Source organism: Schistocerca cancellata, chromosome 8, assembly GCF_023864275.1.
Source record: "Schistocerca cancellata isolate TAMUIC-IGC-003103 chromosome 8, iqSchCanc2.1, whole genome shotgun sequence".
Taxonomy (NCBI): domain Eukaryota; kingdom Metazoa; phylum Arthropoda; class Insecta; order Orthoptera; family Acrididae; genus Schistocerca; species Schistocerca cancellata.
The window spans coordinates 39,800,835-39,828,455 of NC_064633.1; the positions used below are offsets into that span (position 1 = coordinate 39,800,835).

The 27,621-nt window shown below is 44.3% G+C and overlaps 1 protein-coding gene across 2 annotated transcripts in view; it reads right to left on the minus strand.

Moving 5' to 3' along the window:
* LOC126094491 (phospholipid-transporting ATPase ID) overlaps positions 1 to 22,502 on the minus strand; it is a 530,930-nt gene extending 508,428 nt beyond the window's left edge. For both annotated transcript variants that reach the window (XM_049908899.1, XM_049908898.1), the window contains exon 1: positions 22,434 to 22,502. In XM_049908899.1, coding sequence (XP_049764856.1) covers positions 22,434 to 22,449 — 16 coding nt within the window. In that variant the 5' untranslated portion in view covers positions 22,450 to 22,502. The remainder of the gene's footprint in view (positions 1 to 22,433) is intronic.
* Positions 22,503 to 27,621: the final 5,119 nt, after the last annotated feature.

Below are 27,621 nucleotides of genomic sequence, written 5' to 3' on the forward strand. Positions count from 1 at the left end.
TCTGATTTCACTTACGAGTTATTGGTATGTAGCAGAGAATTTAGTTAACAGAGAAATTATGAAATACAGTACTGTCAAGGTTTTCACGAATTCTACATTTTTAAATATTAATACGAGGGTAATCCCAAAAGTAAGGTCTCCTATCTTTTTATAAGGACAGAACTCTGTGTGGCAGTTGGTGACACTGTTATGAAGAGTGCTTCACCCGCTGTTTGTAAACATGCGCACGCCATGCTGAGGCGCTCAGTCTTGGCTTCGCAGCCGTTGAGAATGGAGCTCCCGTTGAATCTTTCCGCCAAGTGCGAATTGCGTGCAGTTATTCGGTTTTTGAACGCAAAGGGCACTGCGCCGATTGAAATCCATCGCCAATTGACGGAAGTGTATGGTGAGTCGTACATGGATGTCAAAAATGTTCGTATGTGGTGTAGAGATTTTGCACCTGGTCGGACCGAAATTCACGACGAACAAAGGAGCGGGAGACCGTCAATTTTTGAGGAGACAGTGTTGAAGGTTGAGCAAAGCGTGCGTGAAGACCGGCGGATCACCCTGGATGATCTCTGCAGGTTGGTTCCTGAGGTTTCCCGAACCACCGCTCACAGAATTTTAACGGAAACATTGAACTACCGGAAGGTGTGCGCAAGATGGGTGCCACGCATGCTGACTGAGTACAGCATGCGGCAACGAGTTGATGATTACCGCGCATTTCTTCACCGCCTTGCAGCCGAACAGGACAACTTTCTGGACTCAATTGTCACTGGTGACGAAACCTAGGCATACCACTTTGCACCTGAGACCAAGCAACACTCACGCCAGTTCATAACTTTCTGAACAGCATGGCGGCGAGCTGGTATGAAATTGGCACACAAAAAGTGCCACAGCGTCTGCAAAAATGCATCGACAGAAACGGTGATTATGTCGAAAAATAGCTAAATGTTCAAGCTGTAAACTGATGTAAACCATTCTAGAAATAAACAGGTCTATGTATTTATAAAAAAATAGGAGACCTTACTTTTGGGATTACCCTCGTAGAATATACTGTCTCAGGTACATGAACTTTTTAATATTTTTTCGCATTTGGAAAAAAACCAAATGTTTCCGGAATGTTTTTTACAATTTCCGAAAAAGACAGCAGCACACAAAATGTCGATAATATCATTTAAATATGTAATAAGAAATATATTTAACTTGAATTACAGGGCTGGCTAGAGGCGAAAGCTGAAAGGTTAATCGACATACAGAAGTCTCCCATACCGGGCACACGGATGATGCCTTCATTATGTTATTGTGTATAGTTATGCCCAACCACGACATGGTTAACCACATTCAGAACGAATAGCTGAGTATTCCGGAAGTTGGGGAGATGTTGCGGCCGAAGCAGGTGCTTCAAAGAAGGTACAGAACTGCAAGTACGATAGGAACGACCAGAACCAATTGTGTCTCTCTGTTCACACAATGACGCAGCAGGTAAGGTGTCAGTTTTCTTAGTTCACTTTCATTACTTGGAAACGGTTTGACTCGCAGAACTTGTAGTGGTTCTATCGTGTTGCATAAATGTATTTGCTTTGTTTTATGAACTTTTTATGTTATTTCCTTTTCCTTTGCTTCAGCTGTTACCAAAACGAACCATATCATTATCATTAGTTTTAAATAACTTTAGTGCTCAATATGGGTGCATTTGATCACACATATTTATGAAGTTACAAGTGTAGGGCATTGAAACATTTTACAGGTATTTAAATTTTTTTTTTTTCAGTTACATGCAAACACAAAAAGATAGGCCCCAAAATCTAATTTCACAGCTAGAAATTTTCGAAACAAATATGAAAGCTGGTAAAGATCATGCCTGGGGAAATCTTGCCTATACCTCAGGTTACAGTTGAGTCTGAAATTTACCTCCGATAAGGAGGTAAAAATTTGTACCATGCGATGGACTTGAACCTGGGGCTCACGTTTACTAGGCAGACTCACTAGTAACTGCACCAACGTTGCATTGTGGCTATTACAGCTACACGGACTAGTCCAGTGCCCCCCTAACGCAAACTTCAACTCACACCTTCAGTCCATTTTTCCGTTCTGAAATCGTCAGTACTGCCGAGGCTCCACGACATTAGAATAGCACCACCGCTTTGTACGCAATGAGGAAATCCTGCCTGTACGTCAGATGTAAGTAGAGATGGGTCGAACTCGTTCATTCCCGTGAACTACTTCATTCGTTTCACTCTTTGCCGTGAAGCGTTCAAATGAAGTAGTTCATTCATGAAGTACGGAAGCCTGGCGAAGTTGCCCAGTTCGCCGAACTACTTCATTCATTTCACTCTTTGCCGTGAAGCGTTCAAATGAAGTAGTTCATTCATGAAGTACGGAAGCCTGGCGAAGTTGCCCAGTTCGCCGCTCAGCCGCGGCTACGCTCGCTTCGCCTCGCTCGTACAATAAAGCTTCGTAATACTTCATAATTTGACCAACAGATGGCCGAACTATGCAGTAACGTGCACGCAACGTTTCACGCACTTACAGCGTCTGACGTGAGTGAACTTAAATAGAGCATGGTCGAAGGGGACAAAGGAAAGATAAACAGAGAAGCATGTCACATATAAAGAAGGTATTACGTTTAATCTTGCTCGACATTTTCTCACGAAGCGCCAAAAAAAGTCTTTATCTGCCAAGTGAAACCTTATTTGTTTTATTCAAGGACTGAAAACTAGGGCTACCAACGAAATGCAGTCCAATTTTATGTTCCTTTTAAAATTTAATCCAAAATGGAATGAGTATGTTTACCACTGTCACAAAGTCTATATACCTACGTTTCGTAATTATTCAGAAGTTTTCCTGTATATTTTATTTTTGTTGAGAGTAATAACCCTCTAAATTCAAAACGTAAACTGTCACCTATTGTCACTGGTACGATTTCAGGTAAAATCCCTCATTATTTTATTCGGAAAGCAGTTTTTGTTTCTGTTCACGCTTATACAATGGCTAGCAACTCACGATCGCCTAAAAGTAGTGAAATTTGGGGTTTTTCGCCGGTTTAGGTGATGGGAAAGCAAAGTGCAACTGTTGCTCTAAGTGTATTTCACCGCGCGATTCGTCAACAGGCAGTAGAGGAAGGACTGAAGTGAAGGGAGAATGAGTGACGTAGCGCCGATGTAGTGGAAAAGGGACAGTGGAAGAGAGTGAGTGAACTAGACAAAAGTGAGGAGTGTGCTATCTGTGAAGAGTTTGAAGTGCCAGTTAATTGAAATTGAGTGGTTAGTTCACACTTCACTGGAGTGAAGCGTTCATTTGAACGACTCATTCACGAGCTCCCCATCACTAGATGTAAGTAATCTAATGATAGCCGTGGAACGGATTATAAAGTTATGTTTAGTCTGATTGTTGAGTGCTCTGAAACCAGTGTTGAATGCTCTCCATTATCCTGACTGTATTACAGAAAAGACATTTACAAAACACAACAGGACACTACCACTGCAAGAATGTTGAAATGAACATTGTGGTTGACGTCCAATGTAAACTGCATGACTGGGTCCACGTCAGGGTAGGAAGACACGTCTCAAAACATCACAGAACCACCTCCGGACTGAACTACAACCAACGGATGTGAAAAACCTACCCTTTAAATCCGATAACGGTATTTTAGTTCTGAATACCCGGTATTTTTCAGTATTTGTTTGGTATCCGTTACAACAAGTGTTTTTTTTTATTTTTCACTAATGCGCGAGACATCAATTTTCAGAAAAAAAGGCGTAATTTTTACTCGTAAAACTTGTATTGGTGTGAAATATTGTGTTATTATAAAATGGCAACCAATACTATTTTCATAACGATGCCGACAGAAATGAGTAGCAAACACATGGGATAAGAATTGTTACTGCATTGTTGAGACAACAATGTCCTTGTTGGCGTGTGTCATGGGTTGAGGTACGAGTGTGCCTGCAGTGGGAAAGACCTGCCTCTACCTGGTCTACACGGTAGGTTCTCGCTGCCACCTCCAGACATCTGCTGTATTGCAGACTGGCACCGACCCTTGTCTGGAAATATAGCAGTGAAATACAGCGCTTCATTTCCCTTAAAAGATTAAAGAGATATCTGTCATTTCTACGAAATAATAAAGGAGAAAGGAAATTTGGCAACAGTAATAAATTAAAAACTTAACAATTCATTCATGGCATACAATAAAAATACGAGGGCGAATCAAATGAAAATCTTAAATATTTTTTAAATATTATTTATTGTGAGGAAGTGGTACAAAGCTGTACCACTTTTCAACATAATCTCCCCCATGCTCTATGCAAGTCTTCCAGCTCTTACAAAGTGCAAAAATTCCTTTAGAAAAAAATTCTTTTGCTAGTCCGTGCAACCACTCATGCACAGCGTGGCGTATGTCTTCATCAGAACCGAACTTCTTTCCTCCCATTGCGTCTTTAGGTGGTCCAGACATATGGAAATCACTTGGGGCAAGGTCTGGTGAGTATGGTGAATGAGGAAGACACTCAAAATGCAGGTCTGCGATTGTTGCAACTGTTGAACGGGCAGTGTCAGGCCTTGCATTGTCATGTTGCAAAAGGACACCTGCTGACAGCAATACACGTCGCTTTGATTTGATTGCAGGCCGCAGATGATTTTTTAGGAGATCTGTGTATGATGCACTGGTGACAGTGGTCCCTATAGGCATGTAATGCTCCAAAATGACGTCTTTTTCGTCCCATAAGAGAGTCAGCATAACCTTCCCTGCTGATGGTTCTGTTCGAAACTTCTTTGGTTTTGGTGATGAGGAATGGCGCCATTCCTTGCTTGCCCTCTTAGTTTACGGTTGGTGGAAGTGAATCCAGGTTTCGTACCCAGTAACGATTCTTGCAAGGAAGCCATCACCTTCTCGTTCAAAGCGCCGAAGAAGCTCTTCACAAGCATCAACACGTCGTTCTCTCATTTCAGGAGTCAGCTGCCGTGACACCCATCTTGCAGACGCTTTGTGAAACTGGAGCACATCATGCACAATGTGGTGTGCTGACCCATGACTAATCTGTAAACATGCTGCAATGTTATTCAGTGTCACTCGGCGGTTTTCCTTCACTGTGGCTTCAACTGCTGCAATGTTCTGTGGAGTCACAACTCGTTGTGCCTGACCTGGACGAGGAGCATCTGCCACTGAAGTCACACCATTTGCGAACTTCCTACTCCATTCGTAGACTTGCTGCTGTGACAAACATGCATCACCGTACTGAACCTTCATTCGTCGATCAATTTCTGTAGGTTTCACACCTTCACTACGCAAAAACCGAATAACAGAACGCTGTTCTTCCCTGGTGCAAGTCGCAAGTGGGGCAGCCATCTTCATACTGATACTGCGACGGTATGTGTGCATCTGCATTATGCTGCCACCTACAGGCCATTCTGCACGCTGTTTGTAGCACGCTTACCAACTTACAGGATGTTGTTGTTGTTGTTGTTGTGGTCTTCAGTCCTGAGACTGGTTTGATGCAGCTCTCCATGCTACTCTATCCTGTGCAAGCTTCTTCATCTCCCAGTACCTACTGCAACCTACATCCTTCTGAATCTGCTTAGTGTATTGATCTCTTGGTCTCCCTCTACGATTCTTACCCTCCACGCCGCCCTCCAATGCTAAACCTGTGATCCCTCGATGCCTCAGAACATGTCCTACCAACCGATCCCTTCTTCTAGTCAAGTTGTGCCACAAACTTCTCTTCTCCCCAATCCTATTCAATACCTCCTCATTAGTTACGTGATCTACCCACCTTATCTTCAGCATTCTTCTGTAGCACCACATTTCGAAAGCTTCTATTCTCTTCTTGTCCAAACTAGTTATCGTCCATGTCTCACTTCCATACATGGCTACACTCCATACAAATACTTTCAGAAACGACTTCCTGACACCTAAATCTATATTCGATGTTAACAAATTTCTCTTCTTGAGAAACGCTTTCCTTGCCATTGCCAGTCTACATTTTATATCCTCTCTACTTCGACCATCATCGGTTATTTTACTCCCTAAATAGCAAAACTCCTTTACTACTTTAAGTGTCTCATTTCCTAATCTAATTCCCTCAGCATCACCCGACTTAATTTGACTACATTCCATTATCCTCGTTTTGCTTTTGTTTTTGTTCATCTTATATCCTCCTTTCAAGACACTGTCCATTCCGTTCAACTGCTCTTCCAAGTCCTTTGCTGTCTCTGACAGAATTACAACGTCATCGGCGAACCTCAAAGTTTTTACTTCTTCTCCATGAATTTTAATACCTAAACTGAATTTTTCTTTTGTTTCCTTTACTGCTTGCTCAATATACAGATTGAATAACATCGGGGAGAGGCTACAACCCTGTCTCACTCCTTTCCCAACCACTGCTTCCCTTTCATGCCCCTCGACTCTTATAATTGCCATCTGGTTTCTGTACAAATTGTAAATAGCCTTTCGCTCCCTGTATTTTACCCCTGCCACCTTCAGAATTTGAAAGACTTACAGGATAACGGCACGAAATTTCGATTTGTTATTACAAATTGAAGAGCAGCTGAACGGAATGGACAGTGTCTTGAAAGGAGGATATAAGATGAACACCAACAAAAGCAAAACGAGGATAATGGAATGTAGTCGAATTAATCGGGAATTAGATTAGGAAATGAGACGCTTAAATTAGTAAATGAGTTTTGCTATTTGGGGAGCAAAATAACTGATAATGGACGAAGTAGAGACGATATAAAAGGTAGACTGGCAATGGCAAGGAAAGTGTTTCTGAAGAAGAGAAATTTGTTGACATCGATTATAGATTTAAGTGTCAGGAAGTCGTTTCTGAAAGTATTTGTATGGAGTGTAGCCATGTATGGAACGTGGACGATAAATAGTTTAGACAATAAGAGAATAGAAGCTTTCGAAATGTTGTGCTACAGAAGAATGCTCAAGATTAGATGGGTAGATCACATAACTAATGAGGAGGTATTGAATAGAATTGGGGTGAAGAGAAATTTGTGGCACAACTTGACTAGAAGAATGGATCGCTTGGTAGGACATATTTTGAGGCATCAAGTATTGGAGGGCAGCTTGGAGGGTAAAAATCGTAGAGGGAGACCACGAGATGAATACACTAAGCAGATTCAGAAGGATGTAGGTTGCAGTATGTACTGGGAGATGAAGAAGCTTGCACAGGATAGAGTAGCATGGAGAGCTGCATCAAACCAGTCTCAGGACTGAAGACCACAACGACAACATTAGAAATTTAAGCTTTTCATTTGACTCACCCTCGTAGAAACTAGCTGCTCTACTGTCTATGTCTGTATAACATGCCTTTATCTGCTTGTAGCCCATGGAAACGGACAAATACACACGGACAGTTTTTTTCAACCTGAGTTTTCAGGCTTCAGCACTGAATATTCGTAATGACCAAATAATGGTATAACCTCCGATTACAACATGATGTTTGAGCAGAGTTTTAAAATATTAGAACAACGGGAGAATGCTGGCAATTTTTGTAGTATTCAACCATTTATCACTTTTTGCAGAATGGCAGCAAACGCTTTTGTTTTTGCTTGTTTAATTTAATGTTTTGACTCTAGGTATCTCCAAACTGAGGGAGTAAAATTTTTTTCAATCTTTGATAGATTTCTACGTGTATTACAGGAAATAACAGCAATAAAAAACCGAAAATCGGTTGTTTCAGAAACCAGTTGTATTGAGCGGTTATAACAGCCGGGTTAAACTGGCGTGGAAGAAAACTGATATAACCGAAAACCAGTTGCTTCGGTCATAACAGCCATCCCTGTAGACCCTCTACATATCGTGAGTAGAACACGCTACCGCGCCGTTTGTGCATCCCACGGCTTGCAACATTTAAATGAGACAAAACCGCGACCGGTCACATCACACCACACGCCTCCAGTCATTTACTGTTCAGTTTCTGTATCGTTTGGCGTACTGACAACGTGCAGGTTTATGTGCCGCAGCGGGCAACGAACGGTCTTCTCCGACGTACCCAAGTTCATATGTCCATTCCATGCACTTCCCTTCGCCAAGTTCACGCGGAAACTGGCTGAAAATGGACCTGCCTTCCCCGACAGCAGCAATTCCCCTCTGGTTTGAAACCATTCGTCATGGACATGGCGTGACATTCGTCCCTTGTCGTTGTGGGTTAGGATCTTTTTTACGACCACTGTTCTCACGCTGTTTTACATGGCTGCGTGTGGTAAGCCGTTCCTTCTAGACCAGTGGTTCCCAACAGGTGGTCCACGGACCCGCAGGGGTTCGCGAACTATGCCAGAGAGGTCCGCAAGATGCTATTAGAATAAAAAAGTAAATTAAATATATTTCTTATGATAACAGATTTTTTGTTTTGGCCGCTTCCTGTATGAGCTGAGCTCTAGCGAACGCTAACTTGTGCGTCTAGTGTCTTCCTAGAGCCAACTGACACCAGCACACGCTAGCGCAAAACTAGAATTGGATAGAGGCAAATAGTTCTGTTGTATGCCGTTAGACTGCGCGCGCTGCCTCTTTGCAGCTGACAACTGACAGTCACTTTAACAGAAACTCGCATTTCAGACGACAATCGGCCATTGTTAATTTATTGCCAGTGCTTTCACAGACCGTGATGTTTACATATTCAATATTCTGTATTAAAACAGTAGTGTTTGTGAAGTGTTGTTTTTCGCGGAAGCTACAGTTCGTGTTATTAAAAAGGACCGTTCTTTCAAAGTGGTTCGTTAAAACGAGAAAGGCCTACAGATGAAGAGAAAGATAATGCATCTGATGTTCAAGCAAGTAAGTCACTCAGTTTTAATTTTTTACTATCATTTTCAGTTCATACTCAATTTTTATTTTTTTTTTATTTTTTTAAGGAGTCTGTTATACTAAACACCCAGATTTGAAGACAATAATTTTGAGCAATAATAAAAAATTTAACAATAACAATGATGGCTAAATTGAAAAGTTTTAAGCTCAATATTTTTTGCATAATGAATATGTCAATGTTTTTTCTAAGTAGCAAAAATAGAAAACGTATAAAAAGACTCTTAATTTGGCTCTTTTAGGTACTTGATACTGTGATATGACAAGGTATCTCGATAAGGGGGTCCTCGAGAAAATTTTGTTAGGAACCCCTGTTCTAGACATGCCCACGTTGATACACCTACAAAAGAGGCAGCCTCGTCCACGGCGTGCTCATATGCATGTGCGAACAAGACAGGACATCGCTGCCATTCTGTTTTCACGTCGACTCATCTTACTGCGATTATTCTGTTCAACGCATATCCACCAGTCACTGCCGTGACTTCAGGCAGTGGCTAAGGCCCACGTGAGCTTCTGGTCACAGTTGTACACCATCCAGAGAGCTCCAAAGCGACCAGTCTGCTCCTCGAAGAAGGCGAGAAACAGTTTTTATCTGCCAGGAAATTTCATCATCTCGTCTTCTTCCCGATATGGATACCGGACCATTCTGCTGCTTACAGCACGGTGCGACAATCACACAGCCTGCAACACACAAGGAACACACGGCACGTGGTCATAGGAACTTTCATTTCCGCACAAATGTTCATAAGACCTATTTTCCTCCATTTTCAGTCTGGAATCCATCCCTGAAGTTTGTCGGCTTTCTTAATGTCCACCCTGTATAATAGTCAGGCAGCCAGCTGGCATTTTTGGTGACCAAAAGTAAGAAAGCTCTTACTATTTGCAGTAGTTTATTTAGTATTGCTAGTAAAGGATGCTAATCTCAGCTTACGCATTTGCAGTGAGCTTAGTCGCAGCGGCCCCCACACACGCACAGCAGTGATAAAAAGACCGACATGAAGAAAGCTGAGACTTTTTTGATATGCATATTGAGCCGTGGTAAAAATTGCTGTTTTGAAGACCACGCCCAAAGACCTTGTAAAAAATAACTAGACTCACTGATGGCGCTGCAGTCGCGGGATAATTTGAACCTTCGGCTGGACGTCTGATGTGTTGTGTAGTATTGTTGATTATGAAGACCCTGATTCAACGTTGTATATTTGTTGGGGCGTACATGCAGTATTCGTTACTCGTAATTCTACTGTCTGTACGTTCCAATCAAAAGAAGTACAATGGTGAAGAGTTGTGCAACGATTAGTTGTACAAATAAATTCGAGAAAGGAACGAATATTGCATTTCACAGGTATGTGAATATTTTAAGTTGTTTTGTATGTCACTGCACTTGCTTAATAAATGTTTTTGTAACACGGTATTAGCATAATGTCTGTGCATCTATTTGCAGGTTTCCTTTCTCAAAACCACAGCTGTTACAAAAATGGTTACACGCTGTCAGGAGGCAAGATTTCCGACCGACAGAATACCATTTCATATGTTCTGATCATTTTGAAGAAAGTTGGCTGATCGGTAGTGTTTTCATGGTCTAGGTTAGGTTGAAACTTGATAATTTGGTCTTGAGTTGCCAAAGCACTATGCCATATATAACACACTTCTCGTCATAAAATCTAAAGCAAGGTAGAGTCAGAAAATATCTATTTATATAGTGGGTAAATCTTCGAGTATTTTGATGCATTTTGCGTACATCTATCGTAAATGAACTACGAAAAATGCTAGGGGTCCAGTACATAACTTTTAGCTACGGCAGATTCCATGTAGTACGTAACATAAATTCATAAACAGTGACTAGTTGCTGTTTGTTCATAAATTAAAAAGTATATTGTAGTAACGTATTTAAATGAGGCATTATGTTTGCGACCTAACTCAAGGGAAGGCATTTTATAACCAAAAGCGAAGTATAAACATTCGAACTCCGCGCGTCAGTTTACCACTCTAATGGCCGCCGCCCAGCTATTCAATTTGTCCGCTCTTCACAATCGACCACTCGTGCGGTTGTGGGGGCCTGACCACGCCGCAGCATGCAGTGTGAAGTAGTCGCCCTCCGTTTCTGGCGGTGGCGCCGCTATGGCAATCGCAGCTTTGGTGTCTCCCTCTGGTGGGAAAGGGGAAAGGTTGCCTGTTCACGTGCATTTAAGGGGCGCTATGAGCTCGCCAGTGGCGTCAGTCTGGGGCAGTCTCTCGTCCCCAGCTTGCTAATCTGTTTCTCGTCCGCATTTGTTAGGCAGTTTGTCTGTCGTCCGGAGTGCTAGTATGTCTGTCGTTCGGATCAACCTCTAAAGCCGGCAAAATGAGAGTCTTTCCACTCCGCCAGTAGGAGAACTCAGCGAGTTGGTCGCCCGATCGGGGCTTAGTTCCTGCATCTGAGTCTGCGCGTTAGGCCGCCAGTCTGCTCGAGTTTGCTCAGGCAATGCTCATTGGCGTTTGGATCGATCGGTTGGTCGGTCCACACTGAGACACAAGATGACTTGTCCGTCTTGAGCGTCGGCGCATGTGAAGTCCCCACGTGAGTCCAGTGGGCCGCGGCGTATAGCGAGGGGTAGTGACTTCGTGGTCGACACGAGAGCAACAGGAGTCGACCCACGATATCGGTCTGGCGGTTGCGAGCTGCGACGCCGTGAGACGGGAGATCGGCGCGCCTTCCTGCGTCCGTTGAAGCGGCTGGCAGCGGACGGTTCGGGAGATCGTTTTGGGGGTGCTGCGCCAAGTCTTCTCGAGAAATCGCAGTTTATTAGAAGTTAAGTGATTGGTGATATGTTGTTTGATTTACTCTTGTTAAATTCTACTTGTTTTCTTGGTGAGGTCACCCAGCCGTTTTGCTTTGGGGTCCTCCAACCATTCTTCTCCGTTTGCTCACCCCGCGGGAAGGTGGTTGTTTATAAATTTGGTGGTCCGTTTTTCCCTTGTGGAGTAGGGGTGGATTAGAGTAACCTGCGGTTCGGGTTGTTCGGTAATCTTCCTATCAATCTACCGTACGTTAGGAGCTGCCTCTGTCATGTTTGTCGGATTTGGTGTGTTAACGAATTTATTGCTTGGAATGTAACGGCCCAATACCTGAAATATGTTTTGATCTCTGGAAACTTTGATATTATTGCCTATGAACTTGAGAGGCGGTATCTGTGTACTGTAGAGCATCTTAACTATTGTTTGGCCAACCTTGTAGAATTTTATACAAGATTGCATTTCATGGGCTTTCATTTAAATGATCATTTTAGTGTATAAAGATGCCACCCTTTCACCGAAAGAATTTTCTTAGAAGTTAAAATCAATTGCACCTTCGGTGGCAAGGTTAATATTTTAATTGTTGGTGTTTTGTACCATTTCCATCCCTCCTATGGGGGATGCATAGTTGTGTGCTTGTGTAAATTGTTAAAACTCTTAGTTTAAAGTTATCTGGTGTGTTGCAGATTTGCACGAGTGTAGTCTTTCAGAGGCTGTTGTGAGCGGTCGTAACTACGGCCGTACCCAAAGGGAGCGGCAAGGTTCTCTGCCCGTAAGCTCATACAGTCAAAACTTGTTTCTTTCTGCCTCTGAATAAATTGTAACTTTGATACTTAGAGGGTGCTTTCTGATTATAATTTTAAATCTGTTTCTTTTAAAAAATGCTTTTGGCACTATTAAAGTGAATAAAATTCCCATTTATTAAAAGGAGTTTGGGTTATGATTTCATCAGTTACCCCCTGGCAACTACTTCCATGCTTACATAGTGTGATTAAATGTGTTAATGTTCTTGATGAATCGCCAGTAAATAAAATAAAATCTTAATTATATTCTTTGAAAATAAATAACGGTTCAGATATTATGTTGAACAACAACGGAAAAAAGTAGTCAGCTGACTTTGTTGTGTGGTATTACACGTCGGCTTCACGGGTAAACATGCGAAAAATATGCACTGCGTAAAAGAAAGCTGAAATTTGGTTGAGCGATAGTTAACTATAATAGTTTAATGAAAAGATTGGTTCGGCTAGTTTTTCGCGGTTGAAAATCGCTCAGCTGATGACTGAAGGATACGGCGCATCGCCATGCACGCGGGCGCGTGTTATTTTTCACTGTATCAGCCGAGCACTTTTCCAGAGGTGCAACAGGAGGAGGCTCAGATTAGTGTTTAACGTCCTGTTGACAACGAGGTCATCAGAGACGGTGCACAAGATCGGATTAGGGGAGGATGGGGAACGGTTGTGCCCTTTCAAAGGGAAGGGATTTAGGAAAGCACTTTTCCACTGCGAAAAATTCAGCGGACAATCTTTTTCGTGTAACTATTATAGCTAACTATTTTTTGTTACAAAGTTTCGGCTGTCTTGATTTCCGATGTCTATTAATTTTAATTAATAAGACAAGAACGTCTGCGTGGGCGGATGTGTTGCATCCATATCACAGAATCAGCTGTTTCTCTCTCGGGCTAAATTATAGTACTGATTATGTGCAACTACGTAATGAGATTTAATACATTTATTAAAAAACAATTTATTTGCAAATACATACGAGGAAAGAAAGACATAATTTAATATTCCGCATCATCGCCTGCAAACGGCTGATCGCTTTCGTGATCGCTGCAACCTACTTAGATCATCTGTTCCTTACCATCTGTCACCGAAGACAATAGTAATGTATTAGTACATAAAAAATAAACGTTTTTATTCTTTTAATGTATAATAATTCGAAAACATAATTTTTAAATAGGTTAGACTGTTATTTATAAAGGGCGTTTACGTTGTAATGCAACATTTTTAAATGTTCTTAAATTTTGTTTTTAAATTAAAGAAAATAATGAAAAAATTACACTTAAAGAAGGAAATATTAGTAGAGAGAAGAAGGTATCCAATCTGTATTATTTTATTTTATCTTTCACGATAGTAGTATCCCCAAGGGGAGAGGGTAGCTGTTCACTGTTGAACGATCTAAATAAAAGTTTGTTGTCTTCTTCTTTCCAGACGTAATCAGTCGTGTGCAATTTGGTTGGAACAGCACGATGCGCAAGGGCCCAAATATTAGCGTCGTTCTAAAGAAATGTTGCTGCCCTTCGATTTTGCGAGGCGGCAGAGTTGACCCGTGAATGTTGGCAGACGACACATGTTGTCGTTTTGCAAGATCTTGTACGTTTTTTAGAAAAAAAGCAACTCTTGCTCGTTAATGCTGCAATCTTTTTTAAATCCGTGAAGTCGACAAAGATATTCTTCAATTGTCTCAACGGTGCTGTCCAGGGCGGATGCAGGTTTCCCAGACGGCTGCCCGCACGCATAGCGATGCGCAATTGCGTTTCAGTCGTCACCTAAGCATTTTTTTATACCGCGAAAAACTCAGCGGACTGTTTTTTTCATCAAACTGTTGAAGTTAGAACTATCATTTAGCCAAATTTCAACCTTCTTAGTATCACTGTACTCAGCATACTTTTCGCATGTTTACGCCTGTACTTAGCAAACATATCAACAAATTCTCAGCTCTCTTTAAATTGCATTTTTTGTCATCATTATTATCACGCGTTCTGTCACGGCTTACACCCGCTGCTAATATCCAAGCTGACGGTCACTTTCTTTTTTTTAGAAACACGAAATGAACTTTAGCGAGAAGTCTCGTTTTCTTTAAACAATGAACCAATAATGGCAGCTGGCTCCCGGAGTATAACGTCCTATTCCAATTAATTTTCTACATAAGAGATCACTAACTCGTTAAAACGGCTCCGGAATTTTTTTTGTGGCAGTTGTGTTAATTTTGTCATTTAAGTTTAATTTACGAGGCAAAGTAAATTGCATAGCAAGTTTCATACTCTACTTTGAATTATTGTGGATCGTAGAACATTCTTTATTGTATACTAAACGATTTTCCAACTCCAGTCAGATATACTGGCTTCACGAGCAAATTACAAGAAAACATGCAACTTAATTAGCAGTTTAGAATAATAACCGCTACCAGTCACAATAGACGGTGATTTTATTTAAGTCACGACCGGTTCCGGGCTTCTGCCCATCTTCAGGTCGTTTACATTCATGTAGATGTTTCCGTAGTCAGTGTTGGAGATCTCTGTTTAAATGAAAACAAATAATGTGATGATAACTAAATAGACACAAATGAAACATCTGGAAGCGGCTAAGCGACATGTCTTCTCAGATATAATAGTGCTTACAAGTAGCTGGTGTTTCGCTATTATCTTCACATTAAATTTATCACATTTTTACAGAAATATTCCTTTTTTTACACAGTAGGTGTATACTAGTCACCATGCTACTTATTGGTGCTTCCATATTGTCGTTGATAAAGTATTATGAAGAAAAAGACCACAACAACCGTAAAACAGGGGCGAACGATGTGATTCTGCAAAACATGCAGCACAAGTTGACACACCGAAGTCATTTTTCACCAACCTGTCGTAGCCAACGTGTGTTTTCAGCTGAGCAGTAGTGACTATGGAGGACGCTGATTTGATCATTGTGTGTACACGATGGAACATCTGTGTACAAAGTCCTGTACAGAAACGATGCTTCACGCTGCAGATTTTCGTAGACACCATTCAGAAAACTCTAACAAATTTTGAAAGTCGTCGCCATGAAGTTGTTGATGAGTAAAATACGGAAAGGATGAAATACGTCGGTATGTAGTATTCGTGGAATACTCATTCGGCAGATCTCATACACATTTCCAACCTGTCCCATAGTGACAAATGTGTTGTGTGTTACAGCTGCTAAAATGTTAGTTGCAACTGTCTTATAGATTGCTATTTGTTCTTCTCTTTTTCAGTTTCATGAAATTTTTTTTACAATATTTTCAGAGATAGCTCGTAAGCGCTTGTTAACACCAACATATCTTTCAGCATTCAACCGCACCTCTGCTCTGAATGACTGGCGACATTGTCCATAAAAGAAAACTATATCTACGTTATACGATGGCGTATACTATTTGGAAGTCTGCATAGTTTCACTAACAAGTTGTCTGATCGGTACAACAGGAGATTCCCGGCTGACCGACTTCAGGCGTAGATGCAGAAACACGGACCGTACCTGAGATACGGCTTTGCTTAAATTTGGTACAGTAAAGCACAGGATTTTGGACTCTCCCTTTCCGACGCCAGGGCAGTTGTTCGCGTCGCTGTTACTTTGTTACCATTTGATCAACGTCCACAAATGCTATGTAGTTGAATTCCTCATCGAAGTCTCTTTCCAGTGCCATAAAAAAAAAACACTACTGGCCATTAAAATTGCTACACCACGAAGATGACATGCTACAGACGCGAAATTTAACCGACAGGAAGAAGATGCTGTGATATGCAAATGATTAGCTTTTCAGAGCATTCACACAAGGTTGGCGCCGGTGGCGACACCTACAACGTGCTGACATGAGGAACGTTTCCAAACGATTTCTCATACAAAAAAAGCAGTTCACCGGCGTTGCTTGGTGAAACGGTGTTGTGATGCCTTGTGTAAGGAGGAGAAATGCGTACCATCATGTTTCCGACTTTCATAAAGGTCGGATTGTAGCCTATTGCGATTGCGGTTCATCTTATAGCGACATTGCTGCTCGCGTTGGTCGAGATCCAATGACTGTTAGCAGAATATGGAATCGGTGGGTTCAGGAGGGTAATACAGAACGCCGTGCTGGATCCCAACGGCCTCGTATCACTAGCAGTCGAGATGACAGGCATCTTATCCGCATGGCTGTAACGGATCGTGCAGCCACGTCTCGATCCCTGAGTCAACAGATGGGGACGTTTGCAAGACAACAACCATCTGCACGAACAGTTCGACGACGTTTGCAGCAGCATGGACTATCAGCTCGGAGACCATGGCTGCTGTTGCCCTTGACGCTACATCACAGACAGGAGCACCTGCGATGGTGTACTCAACGGCGAACCTGGGTGCACGAATGGCAAAACGTCATTTTTTCGGATGAAGCCAGGTTCTGTTTACAGCATCATGATGGTCGCATCCGTGTTTGGCGATATCGTGGTGAACGCACATTGGAAGCGTGTATTCGTCATCGCCATACTGGCGTATCACCCGGCGTGATGGTATGGGGTACCTGTTGTGGTTGGCAGGAGGCCAACACCGTGTTACTAGAGGAGGCCGAAAGACACGCGTTTTAGCTCACGCAGGCTGGCGTGAGGTCTGGAACAGGACAAGGAAATTAGAATGTAGAAAAACGGACGTAGCTGGTGGAAAACTTAACTTTAATCCATTAATGAAGAACGTCGGTCTTGACGGTACATGATTTACAATATCAATAGTAACTGATAATGGCGCCTTGCTTGGTCGTAGCAAATGACGTAGCTGAAGGCTATGCTAAACTATCGTCTCGGCAAATGAGAACGTAAGTAGGCAGTGAACCATCGCTAGCAAAGTCGGTTGTACAACTGGGGCGAGTGCTAGGAAGTCTCTCTAGACCTGCAGTGTGGCGGCGCTCGATCTGCAATCACTGATAGTGGCGACACGCGGGTCCGACGTATACTAACGGCAAGTGTGGTGTCTGGCGGTGACACCACAGTACCATTGGTTACACGTCTCGGTCACCTCTTGTTCGCATTGACGGCACTTTGAACAGTGGACGTTACATTCCAGATGTCTTACAGCCCGTGGATCTACCCTTCATTCGATCCCTGCGAAACGCTACATTTCAGCAGGATAATGCACGACCGCATGTTGCACGTCCTGTACGGGCCTTTCTGGATACAGAAAATGTTCGACTTCTGCCCTGGCCAGCACATTCTCCAGATCTCTCATCAATTGAAAACGTCTGGTCAATGGTGCCCGAGCAACTGGCTAGTCACAATACGCCAGTCACTACTCTTGATGAACTGTTGTACCGTGTTGAAGCTGCATAGGCAGCTGTACCTGTACAGGCCATCCAAGCTCTGTTTGACTCAATGCCCAGGCGTATCAAGGCCGTTATTATGGCCAGAGGTGGTTGTTCTGGGTACTGATTTCTCAGGATCTATGCACCCAAACTGCGTGAAAATGTAATCACATGTCAGTTCTAGTTTAATATATTTGTCCATTGAATACCCGTTTATCATCTGCATTCTTCTTGGTGTTGCAATTTTAATGGCCAGTAGTGTACTTCCATTAAAAAACAAAAAAGAAGAGGAATGGCAGTGGCATAATTTGGCAGCTATAGCCCCATTTCTGCTGCTGCCTCTAACCCCCTGAATGGCGCAGGTGAACAGACCAATTATCACCAGGAACTGGGGCTCGAGTGGCATTGTTCATCAAGATTTGGCGTTGCAACTGGAGGGGTTAGTCTGGTGACTCAGAACTGGACCCAAATACTGGACTGCTAGTGCAGCTCAGACACTCTGTACTCCCTGTCGTCTTTCAGTATCTGTCTTCCAACTACCTACACGACAACTGACACAGGGTTCTACTGCAGATCTTTCGTTGTGGTTACCTGCTGCAGACCGGTTAAATTGCTATTTGTTGTGTTCTTACACAATGTGTCTGCACTATCTGTTAGGCTGGTGCGTAAGTTCGTAGCGTTTTTGTTTTGTATGTTGGTATTCCAGCCGCTATGGGTTTGTTTAGCGATGGTCATTTCCTATTTGTAGTTCACTGTTGCTATTTGAGTTTACATATTGCCATTTTGCCATCTGGAGACAGTAAGTGGAGCTGTGGACGCTAGAATATGAAATGGCTAGTGGCGAAATCGGAATATTATTCTTCTGTTTGAGATCAGTGGACGCGGCCAGAAACTTTGCGACGTGTATGGGGATAACGCCACTGGGCAGAGCACGGCAAGAAAATGGTTTGCTCGTTTTGAGGAGGATCGTTTTGACATTAGTGATTTTTCGCGTTCCGGAAGAACTCCCGAGTTTGATGAAGATCGTCTAAACGTATTGATGCACGGCGATTCCACGTCAGTGTACTCGAGAAATGGCAAATGTGACGAACTGTGATCATTTCACCATCAAGCGACATTTGCATGCGATGGAGAAGCTTTAAAATAAAGTGTGTGGGTACCGCATGACCTAAGCCAAATCACAAAAATCAGTGGGTGACTATATGTGCATCTCTGCTTGCTCGTCACCAATGGCCTCGTGAACAACACCTACAATCCTGTATCGTTAGTGCTAACGAGAAATGGTGTCTTTATGCTACAATAAAGAAAAGAAAGGAGTGGTAGAGCCCAAAATACAGCAGCAGCTCCCCGAACAAAGACACGCCGCATCCACAGAAGGTAATGTTATGCATCCGGTGGAACGGCGAAGCTGAGCTGTACCACAGACAAAGATATGTTACTCTGTGGCTGTACTACGAATTGCTTCCCCGTGGTGCAGCCCTCACTGCTGACATTTGCTGTCAACAACTGAGGCTTTTTGCAGACGGAGTCCAAGGACAACGACCAGGAAGACTGCGTGAAGTGATTCTATTCCATGATAGCGCCCGTCCGCATTCTGCTACTGCAAAATAATTGGGTTGGTAAGTGGTTTCGCACCCACCTTATTCTCCTGATCTTGCGCTCTCAGATTTTCACCTTTTCCGCTCTCTATAGAACAATCGTCAAGGAACTTCCTTTCCAGTTGAAAATGCGCTCTGGCTCGACGACTTCTTCACGTCAAAAACACGTGATTTCTGCAGCCTCGGAATGAAAAGTTAACCCATTGTTGGCAGACTGCTGTAAACAGTGAAGGGGAATATACAGGGTGACGTAAATAAAAGTGGCCTGGACGAATGGACACGATTGGACCTGAATTATGCATATAACCGTTCCCTGTGACACGCACACCACGATATATGCCCCCCCGTGATCCACACCGGTTCAGCCGGCCGAGCGGTTCTAGGCCCTACAGTCTGGAACCGCGCGGCCGCTACGGTTGCAGGTTCGAATCCTACCTCGGGCAAGGATGTGTGTGATGTCCTTAGGTTAGTTAGATTTAAGTAGTTCTGTTCTAGGGGACTGATTACCTCAGAAGTTAAGTCCCATAGTGCTCAGAGTCATTTGAATTTGAACCACACTGGTTCAGAGCGATGTGCGATCCGTGTCTGTGAGTGGAGCAGTGCAAAGGGAACGATGGTACCCACAATGGAGCAGCGGGTGTTTGTTGTGGAAGCCGTGGAAACGGTATGGTTTGCTGAGAAGTTTAATGGTGTCAAAGAGCCAGAAAAAATGTCCATGCAACATTTAGTCCGAAAATGGGGTCAGATAGGATCTGTTTCGAACAAGTAAAACACATTCCGAGACCTGTTCCCACATTAGAAAATGTCGCTGCAGTTCATCAGAAAATGGTTCAGTCGCAAGAGACCTGCACATCACGTCGATCATGCGGACGAATACTCCACCTGGACCTCCACATGCATCCTTACCGAGTGTCTGTTGTTCATGCATTAGAACCAGCAGATTCTCCTCAGCGCCTCCAGTTTTGTGAGTGGCTGTTCACTGAGATAACAATGACTGGCTTTGACATGGATCCGTCCTTTATGTGTGATGAAGCTTAATTTCACCTGAGAGGTTATTGCAACGCACAGAATCACAGGTTCTGGGCAGCGGAGAATACGCATAACTTCCACGAAACGCCAGTGCATGGCCGGCCGGTATGGCCGAGCGGTTCTAGACGCTACAGTCTGGATCCGCGCGACAGTTACGGTCGCAGGTTCGAACCCTGCCTCGGGCATGGATGTGTGTGATGTCCTTAGGTTAGTTAGGTTTAAGTAGTTGTAAGTTCTAGGGGACTGATGACCTCAGAAGTTAAGTCCCATAGTGCTCAGAGCCATCTGAACCGGCAGTGCTTGATCAGGAGGTTAGGGTTTGGCGTACAGTGTCTGCACGCCCCATTATTGGTCCCATCTTCTTTCATCAGGCGCTGACTTCGGCGTATTACATTGCCAACATTTTGAAACCATTTGTGTGGGCATTAACTTAGGAGAAAAAGACGTACAGTTAATTCCAACAGGACGGGACAGCTGCCATTGCAGCTGGCCAAACCTTGGAGTACATTTACCAATCTTCAGGCCTGACAGTTGTTGGCAGAGGTCAGTCTGGTGGCGGCCCTAGCTGGCCACCAAGGTCACCTGATCTGTCAGTCGGCGATTACTTTGCGTGGGGAAAACCCTCAAGTCTAAAATGTATCGCAACAACCCTCGTAGCCTTCAAGAACTGCAGCAGAATATTTCAGATGAGACTGCAGCAATTCCAGCAGTCCAATTTCGATCCGCCTCTCGCAACTTGCTGTCCGGCGTCCAAAAGTGCCAAGACATGAATGACTTTCAGCATCTGCGATAGTCAGGTTAGTAGTGCATTCCCTTTCCTCTGCTGTGTTTCTGTGTACCCTGCAACTTTCTTCTCAGGGCCACTTTTATTTCCACCACCCTGTATAACCGAGCGAAGTGGCGCAGTGGTTAGCACACTGGACTCGCATTCAGGAGGACGACGGTTCAGTCTCGCGTCCGGCCATCCTGATTTAGGTTTTCGGTGATTTCCCTAAATCGCTTCAGGAAAATGCCGGAATGGTTCCTTTGAAACGGAACGGCCGATTTCCTTCCCCGTCCTTCCCTAATCCAAAATGGTCCAAATGGCTCTGAGCACTATGGGACTCAACTTCTGAGGTCATTAGTCCCCTAGAACGTAGAACTAGTTAAACCTAACTAACCTAAGGACATCACACACATCCATGCCCGAGGCAGGATTCGAACCTACGACCGTAGTGGTCTCGCGGTTCCAGACTGCAGCGCCTAGAACCGCACGGCCACTCCGGCCGGCTTCCTTAATCCAATCAGACCGATGATGACCTTAGTGTTTGGTCTCTTCCCCCAAACAACCCAACCCCGACCTTGTATTACTGATGACTAAAGTCTCTGTTACGCGTATCTGTTGTGTTTCTTAAACTTAAGGAAAAACGGTAAGAACTTATGCATCAGTCCAATATATTACTGAATAGGTATTGCGAGACCTGGTACCAGTTGCAGGTTGCCTATCTAGCGACTTCCTGGGCTACAAAAATTTGATTGTCAGTATTTCGCTTAATTACTGACCGAATTTAAAAATCTAAAATGCTGTCATGATCTCCTGATTCAGAGATGTACTCTTATGTTAAAAGTTTAAGGAAATAAGACAAGTTATTATAGTTAGAGACTGTGCCTATTTCTTGAGGCAGCTTAACTGACTGCGAGCATATGCTCGGACTCTACTCATAAAGTATTTGAGGATAAAAGCACTCAGCGTCTTCCAACATTTTACACTGACAGTATCATAGCAATTGACGTTACCTGCTACGCTACAGTTTTTACTTCTTTTTTTGTTTTATGAGAACTTTTATTGGCAGTGTGGGGTTGGACTTGGTTTCCTATGGTTGATCCTTTCTTACGCAACTCTTTCTTTCCTAGTACTGTTGTGAGATACTGTACTAACCTGTTAATATGATTGTTTGCAAACTTGCTAGCTGGAATGTGTACGGTATGCAAGACATGAGTCTGTGGATACGCTGCCCCTCGCCTCACTGCGCTGTGACCGTTACGACGGAGCCCCCACACTCTAGGCGTCCCCTCTGCTGAGGTACAGGCCAAGTAATTTTGTGTCCACTCTACGAGTACTCGGGCGATGTCAGCGCGAATGCACAGTCAGTGAAAAGAGGGATGCCTATGGTGTAACATTTTTATCAGCACTACTGTCTACTCACCTCGGGGGGCGGCCATTTCTGCGACGGCGGCGGCGGTGGCGGCGGCTCACAGCCTGCCATGCGCCCAGCCTGCAACACACCAAACAATAATCAACACCGTGCAGCGCTTGCAGGCGTGTGGATTCAACAGCTGGGCGTCGAACTGGCGGCTGTGCACAGCGTACGCAGCGATTTTTTGTTTTTACAATTTACACTGCCGGCAAGAAAAATACACTCCTGGAAATTGAAATAAGAACACCGTGAATTCATTGTCCCAGGAAGGGGAAACTTTATTGACACATTCCTGGGGTCAGATACATCACATGATCACACTGACAGAACCACAGGCACATAGACACAGGCAACAGAGCATGCACAATGTCGGCACTAGTACAGTGTATATCCACCTTTCGCAGCAATGCAGGCTGCTATTCTCCCATGGAGACGATCGTAGAGATGCTGGATGTAGTCTTGTGGAACGGCTTGCCACGCCATTTCCACCTGGCGCCTCAGTTGGACCAGCGTTCGTGCTGGACGTGCAGACCGCGTGAGACGACGCTTCATCCAGTCCCAAACATGCTCAATGGGGGACAGATCCGGAGCTCTTGCTGGCCAGGGTAGTTGACTTACACCTTCTAGAGCACGTTGGGTGGCACGGGATACATGCGGACGTGCATTGTCCTGTTGGAACAGCAAGTTCCCTTGCCGGTCTAGGAATGGTAGAACGATGGGTTCGATGACGGTTTGGATGTACCGTGCACTATTCAGTGTCCCCTCGACGATCACCAGTGGTGTACGGCCAGTGTAGGAGATCGCTCCCCACACCATGATGCCGGGTGTCGGCCCTGTGTGCCTCGGTCGTATGCAGTCCTGACTGTGGCGCTCACCTGCACGGCGCCAAACACGCATATGACCATCATTGGCACCGAGGCAGAAGCGACTCTCATCGCTGAAGACGACACGTCTCCATTCGTCCCTCCATTCACGCCTGTCGCGACACCACTGGAGGCGGGCTGCACGATGTTGGGGCGTGAGCGGAAGACGGCCTAACGGTGTGCGGGACCGTAGCCCAGCTTCATGGAGACGGTTGCGAATGGTCCTCGCCGATACCCCAGGAGCAACAGTGTCCCTAATTTGCTGGGAAGTGGCGGTGCGGTCCCCTACGGCACTGCGTAGGATCCTACGGTCTTGGCGTGCATCCGTGCGTCGCTGCGGTCCGGTCCCAGGTCGACGGGCACGTGCACCTTCCGCCGACCACTGGCGACAACATCGATGTACTGTGGAGACCTCACGCCCCACGTGTTGAGCAATTCGGCGGTACGTCCACCCGGCCTCCCGCATGCCCACTATACGCCCTCGCTCAAAGTCCGTCAACTGCACATACGCTTCACGTCCACGCTGTCGCGGCATGCTACCAGTGTTAAAGACTGCGATGGAGCTCCGTATGTCACGGCAAACTGGCTGACACTGACGGCGGCGGTGCACAAATGCTGCGCAGCTAGCGCCATTCGACGGCCAACACCGCGGTTCCTGGTGTGTCCGCTGTGCCGTGCGTGTGATCATTGCTTGTACAGCCCTCTCGCAGTGTCCGGAGCAAGCATGGTGGGTCTGACACACCGGTGTCAGTGTGTTCTTTTTTCCATTTCCAGGAGTGTACTTCACCCTTTTAGAGGTTTCCAATTCACTTAATATACAGGGTGTCCCAGCTATCTTGTCCACCCAAAATATCTCTGGAACAATAACAGCTATTGGAAAACGACTTTCACCGGTATCAATGTAGGGCTGGGGCCCATGAATGTACATATTTGGAAACATTCTAAAACGAAAGCATATGTGTTTTTTAACACAAACTTTGTTTTTTTAAATGGACCTCCTATATTTTTTCTTCAGCAGTCCATAGCATGACAAAGCACATACACAATGGCGTTGATTGCATCGCAATATTCCTATTACATCCCGAGATATTAAGACGCGAAGTTGACGCTTGAAACACCCGACATGCGCTACTAGCGCACGTCCTGAGGCTCAGGCGTGAACCCCATGCTGCCCGCAATCGCGATGTGATTGACATGCGTAATTACACTTCCATACTTATCAAGAGGTCCGAAACGAATAATACGGTCTGCTGCCATCCTGCATTAACGTCGTACATACCAGCAGGTATTTATCCCATAGGCTAGGGGTGATGCGGTTCTGTAACATATCTCTGTACCGCAACGTTAGTCACAAAGTTAACTTAGCTTATCGTTAATCCGTTACTGAAAAGGTAATGCCGTTCAACGTTAAAACTTTACTTTACTGTAGATCTAGCGCAAGTCACAGTTAATCATTCACTCGTAATAGTAAAATTCATGTTGATGGTTTTAGTGAAACGAGCAAGTGAACTAAAAGATTTACCGTTGTTTAGGTAAAAATGTTTTGATTTGGAAAGTTCAGATGGGACATAGAAGATGAATGTAAACATGTTTAACCAATTAGTTTTATTATCACATAATTATCAATGTTATGTTTATCTAATGCGTTAAATGACAAATTGTTGCAAACAAATATTTCTTAACATCACTGGGTAAAATGGCCCTTTGTAGAAACGTCCACTGTGATACCAACACTACATACTAAACATAGCGTTCACATCTCATGCTCAAACTGATGCCCATTGGCTTGCATACTCTGCGGATGAAGGATGCCCTACTTCGTGCTACTGTTTCCTCTTTGATGGCTGTACAAGCATCAATAATGCGTTGCTTCATGTTCTCTGGTGTTGTTGGTTCATGTTGGAAAACAGCATCCTTCACTACTCCCCAAAGAATATAATCCAGCGGTGTAAGGTCCGGAGATCGGGCAGGCCACCTAACTGGGCCACCTCGTCCAATCTACCTACCAGGGCGTGCGCTAGCAGCGCATGTCGGGTGTTTCAAGCGTCAACTTCGCGTCTCAATATCTCGGGATGTAATGGGAATATTGCGATGCAATCAACGCCATTGTGTATGTGTTTTGTCGTGCTATGGATTGCTGAAGAAAATATATCAGAGGCCCATTTAAAAAAAACGTTTGTGTTAAAAAACACATATGCTTTCGTTTTAGAACGTTTCCAAATATGTACATTCATGGGCCCCAGCCCTACATTGATACCGGTGGAAGTCGTTTTCCAATAGCTGTTATTGTTCCAGAGATATTTTGGGTGGACAAGATAGCTGGGACACCATGTATATTGCAATAGTGTATATATAGTACATGAAATGACTACATTTATAAATCAGTATCACCAACGGCGACATTATCCTACTGGAACAAAACACCACATTTCTGTTTGAAGAACAACAAGTACTTAACGCTTGTTAGCGTTCCCTCCAGAAACACGAAAGGTAAACGGGAACTGTGAATGCCGGACACTTGCCCCTTCGCCAGGTAGCTTGAGTAGTGTCTCATTTCCTAATCTAATTCCCTCAGCATCACCTGACTTAATTCGACTACATTCCATTGTTCTCGTTTTGCTTTTGTTTATGTTCATCGTATACCCTCCTTTCAAGACACTGTCGATTACGTTCAACTGCTCTTCCAAGTCCTTTGCTGTCTCTGACAGAATTACAATGTCATCGGCGAACCTCAAAGTTTTTATTTCTTCTCCATGGATTTTAATACCTACTCCGAACTTTTCTTTTGTTTCCCACTGCTTGCTAAATATACAGATTGAATAGCATCGGGGAGAGGCTACAACCCTGTCTCACTCCCTTCCCAACCACTGCTTCCCTTTCATGTCCCTTGACTCTTATTATTTTGTTGTGTCGGCAGATTAGCCAACACAACGCACTAATTTAGAGAGGAGGCCGAAATGCACGTGTCAACTCACGCAGGCTTGATTAGGTCTGAAACAGGATACGGAATGAATGCTATAAAGAAAAGTACGTAGCTGCTGGAATACTTAACTTTAATCCATGGAAATGGAAATGAGCGTTTGGCGTCATTGGCCGGGAGGCCCCTCGCGGGGCAGGTCCGGCCGCCTTGGCGCAGGTCTTATTACATTCGGCGCCACATTGGGCGACCTGCACGCCGGATGGGGATGAAATGATGATGAACACAACACAACACCCAGTCCCTGAGCGGAGAAAATCTCCGACCCAGCCGGGAATCGAACCCGGGCCCGGAGGACGGCAATCCGTCACGCTGACCACTCAGCTACTGGGGCGGACACTTTAATCCATCGTTTGTATACAGCATTCTTGATGATACAAGTAAGACTCTCTCTATAAATGGTTAATGGCGCCTTGCTAGGTCGTAGCCATGGATTTAGCTGAAGGCCATTCTAACTGTCTCTCGGCAAATGAGAGAAAGGCTTCGTCAGTGTAGTCGCTAGCAAAGTCGTCGTACAACTGGGGACGAGTCCTAGTACGTCTCTCTAGACCTGCCGTGTGGTGGCGCTCGGTCTGCAATTGCTGACAGTGGCGACACGCGGGTCCGACATGTACTAATGGACCGCGGCCGATTTAAAGCTACCACCTAGCAAGTGTGGTGTCTGGCGGTGACACCACACTTATAACTGCCATCTGCTTTCTGTATTTTACCCCTGCCACCTTCAGAATTTGAAAGAGAGTATTCCAGTCAACATTGTCAAAAACTTTCTCCAAGTCTACAAATGCCAGAAACGTAGGAAACATTGGACCTAGCGATGTTTAATCGTGTGGAAATCTCGCGTACAGACGTATGAGACAATCACCTGACCACGTTCGAAGTCCGTGAGTTCTGCGGAGCGCCCCATTCTGCTCTCTCACGATGTGTAATGAGTTCTGACGTCGCCGATATGGAGTACCTGGCAGTAGTTGGCAGAACAATGCACCTGGTATGAAAAACGTATGTTTTGGGTGTTGCCCGGATACTTTTCATCACATAGTGTATGTAAGTGGAGCAGACTCGGACGGGGTATCTCCGTAGAGAAAATATAGGCTGCAAATGGGGAAATGCATTGAGATAAGCGACTTTGACAAAGGGCAGATTATTATCACGCAGAGGCTGTGAACGAGTATCTCGAAAATGGCGAAGCTGGTCGAATGTTCACGTGCTACTGTCGTGAGCGTCTATGGAGAGAGGTGGAAGGACAGTGAAACTAGCACCAGGCGCTATATGGTTGGACTCTTCACAGAACGTGGGGTTAAAACGCTTGTCTGTTCTGTAAAGGAGGATACATGGTGATCTGTGGAATCTCTGTCGAAAG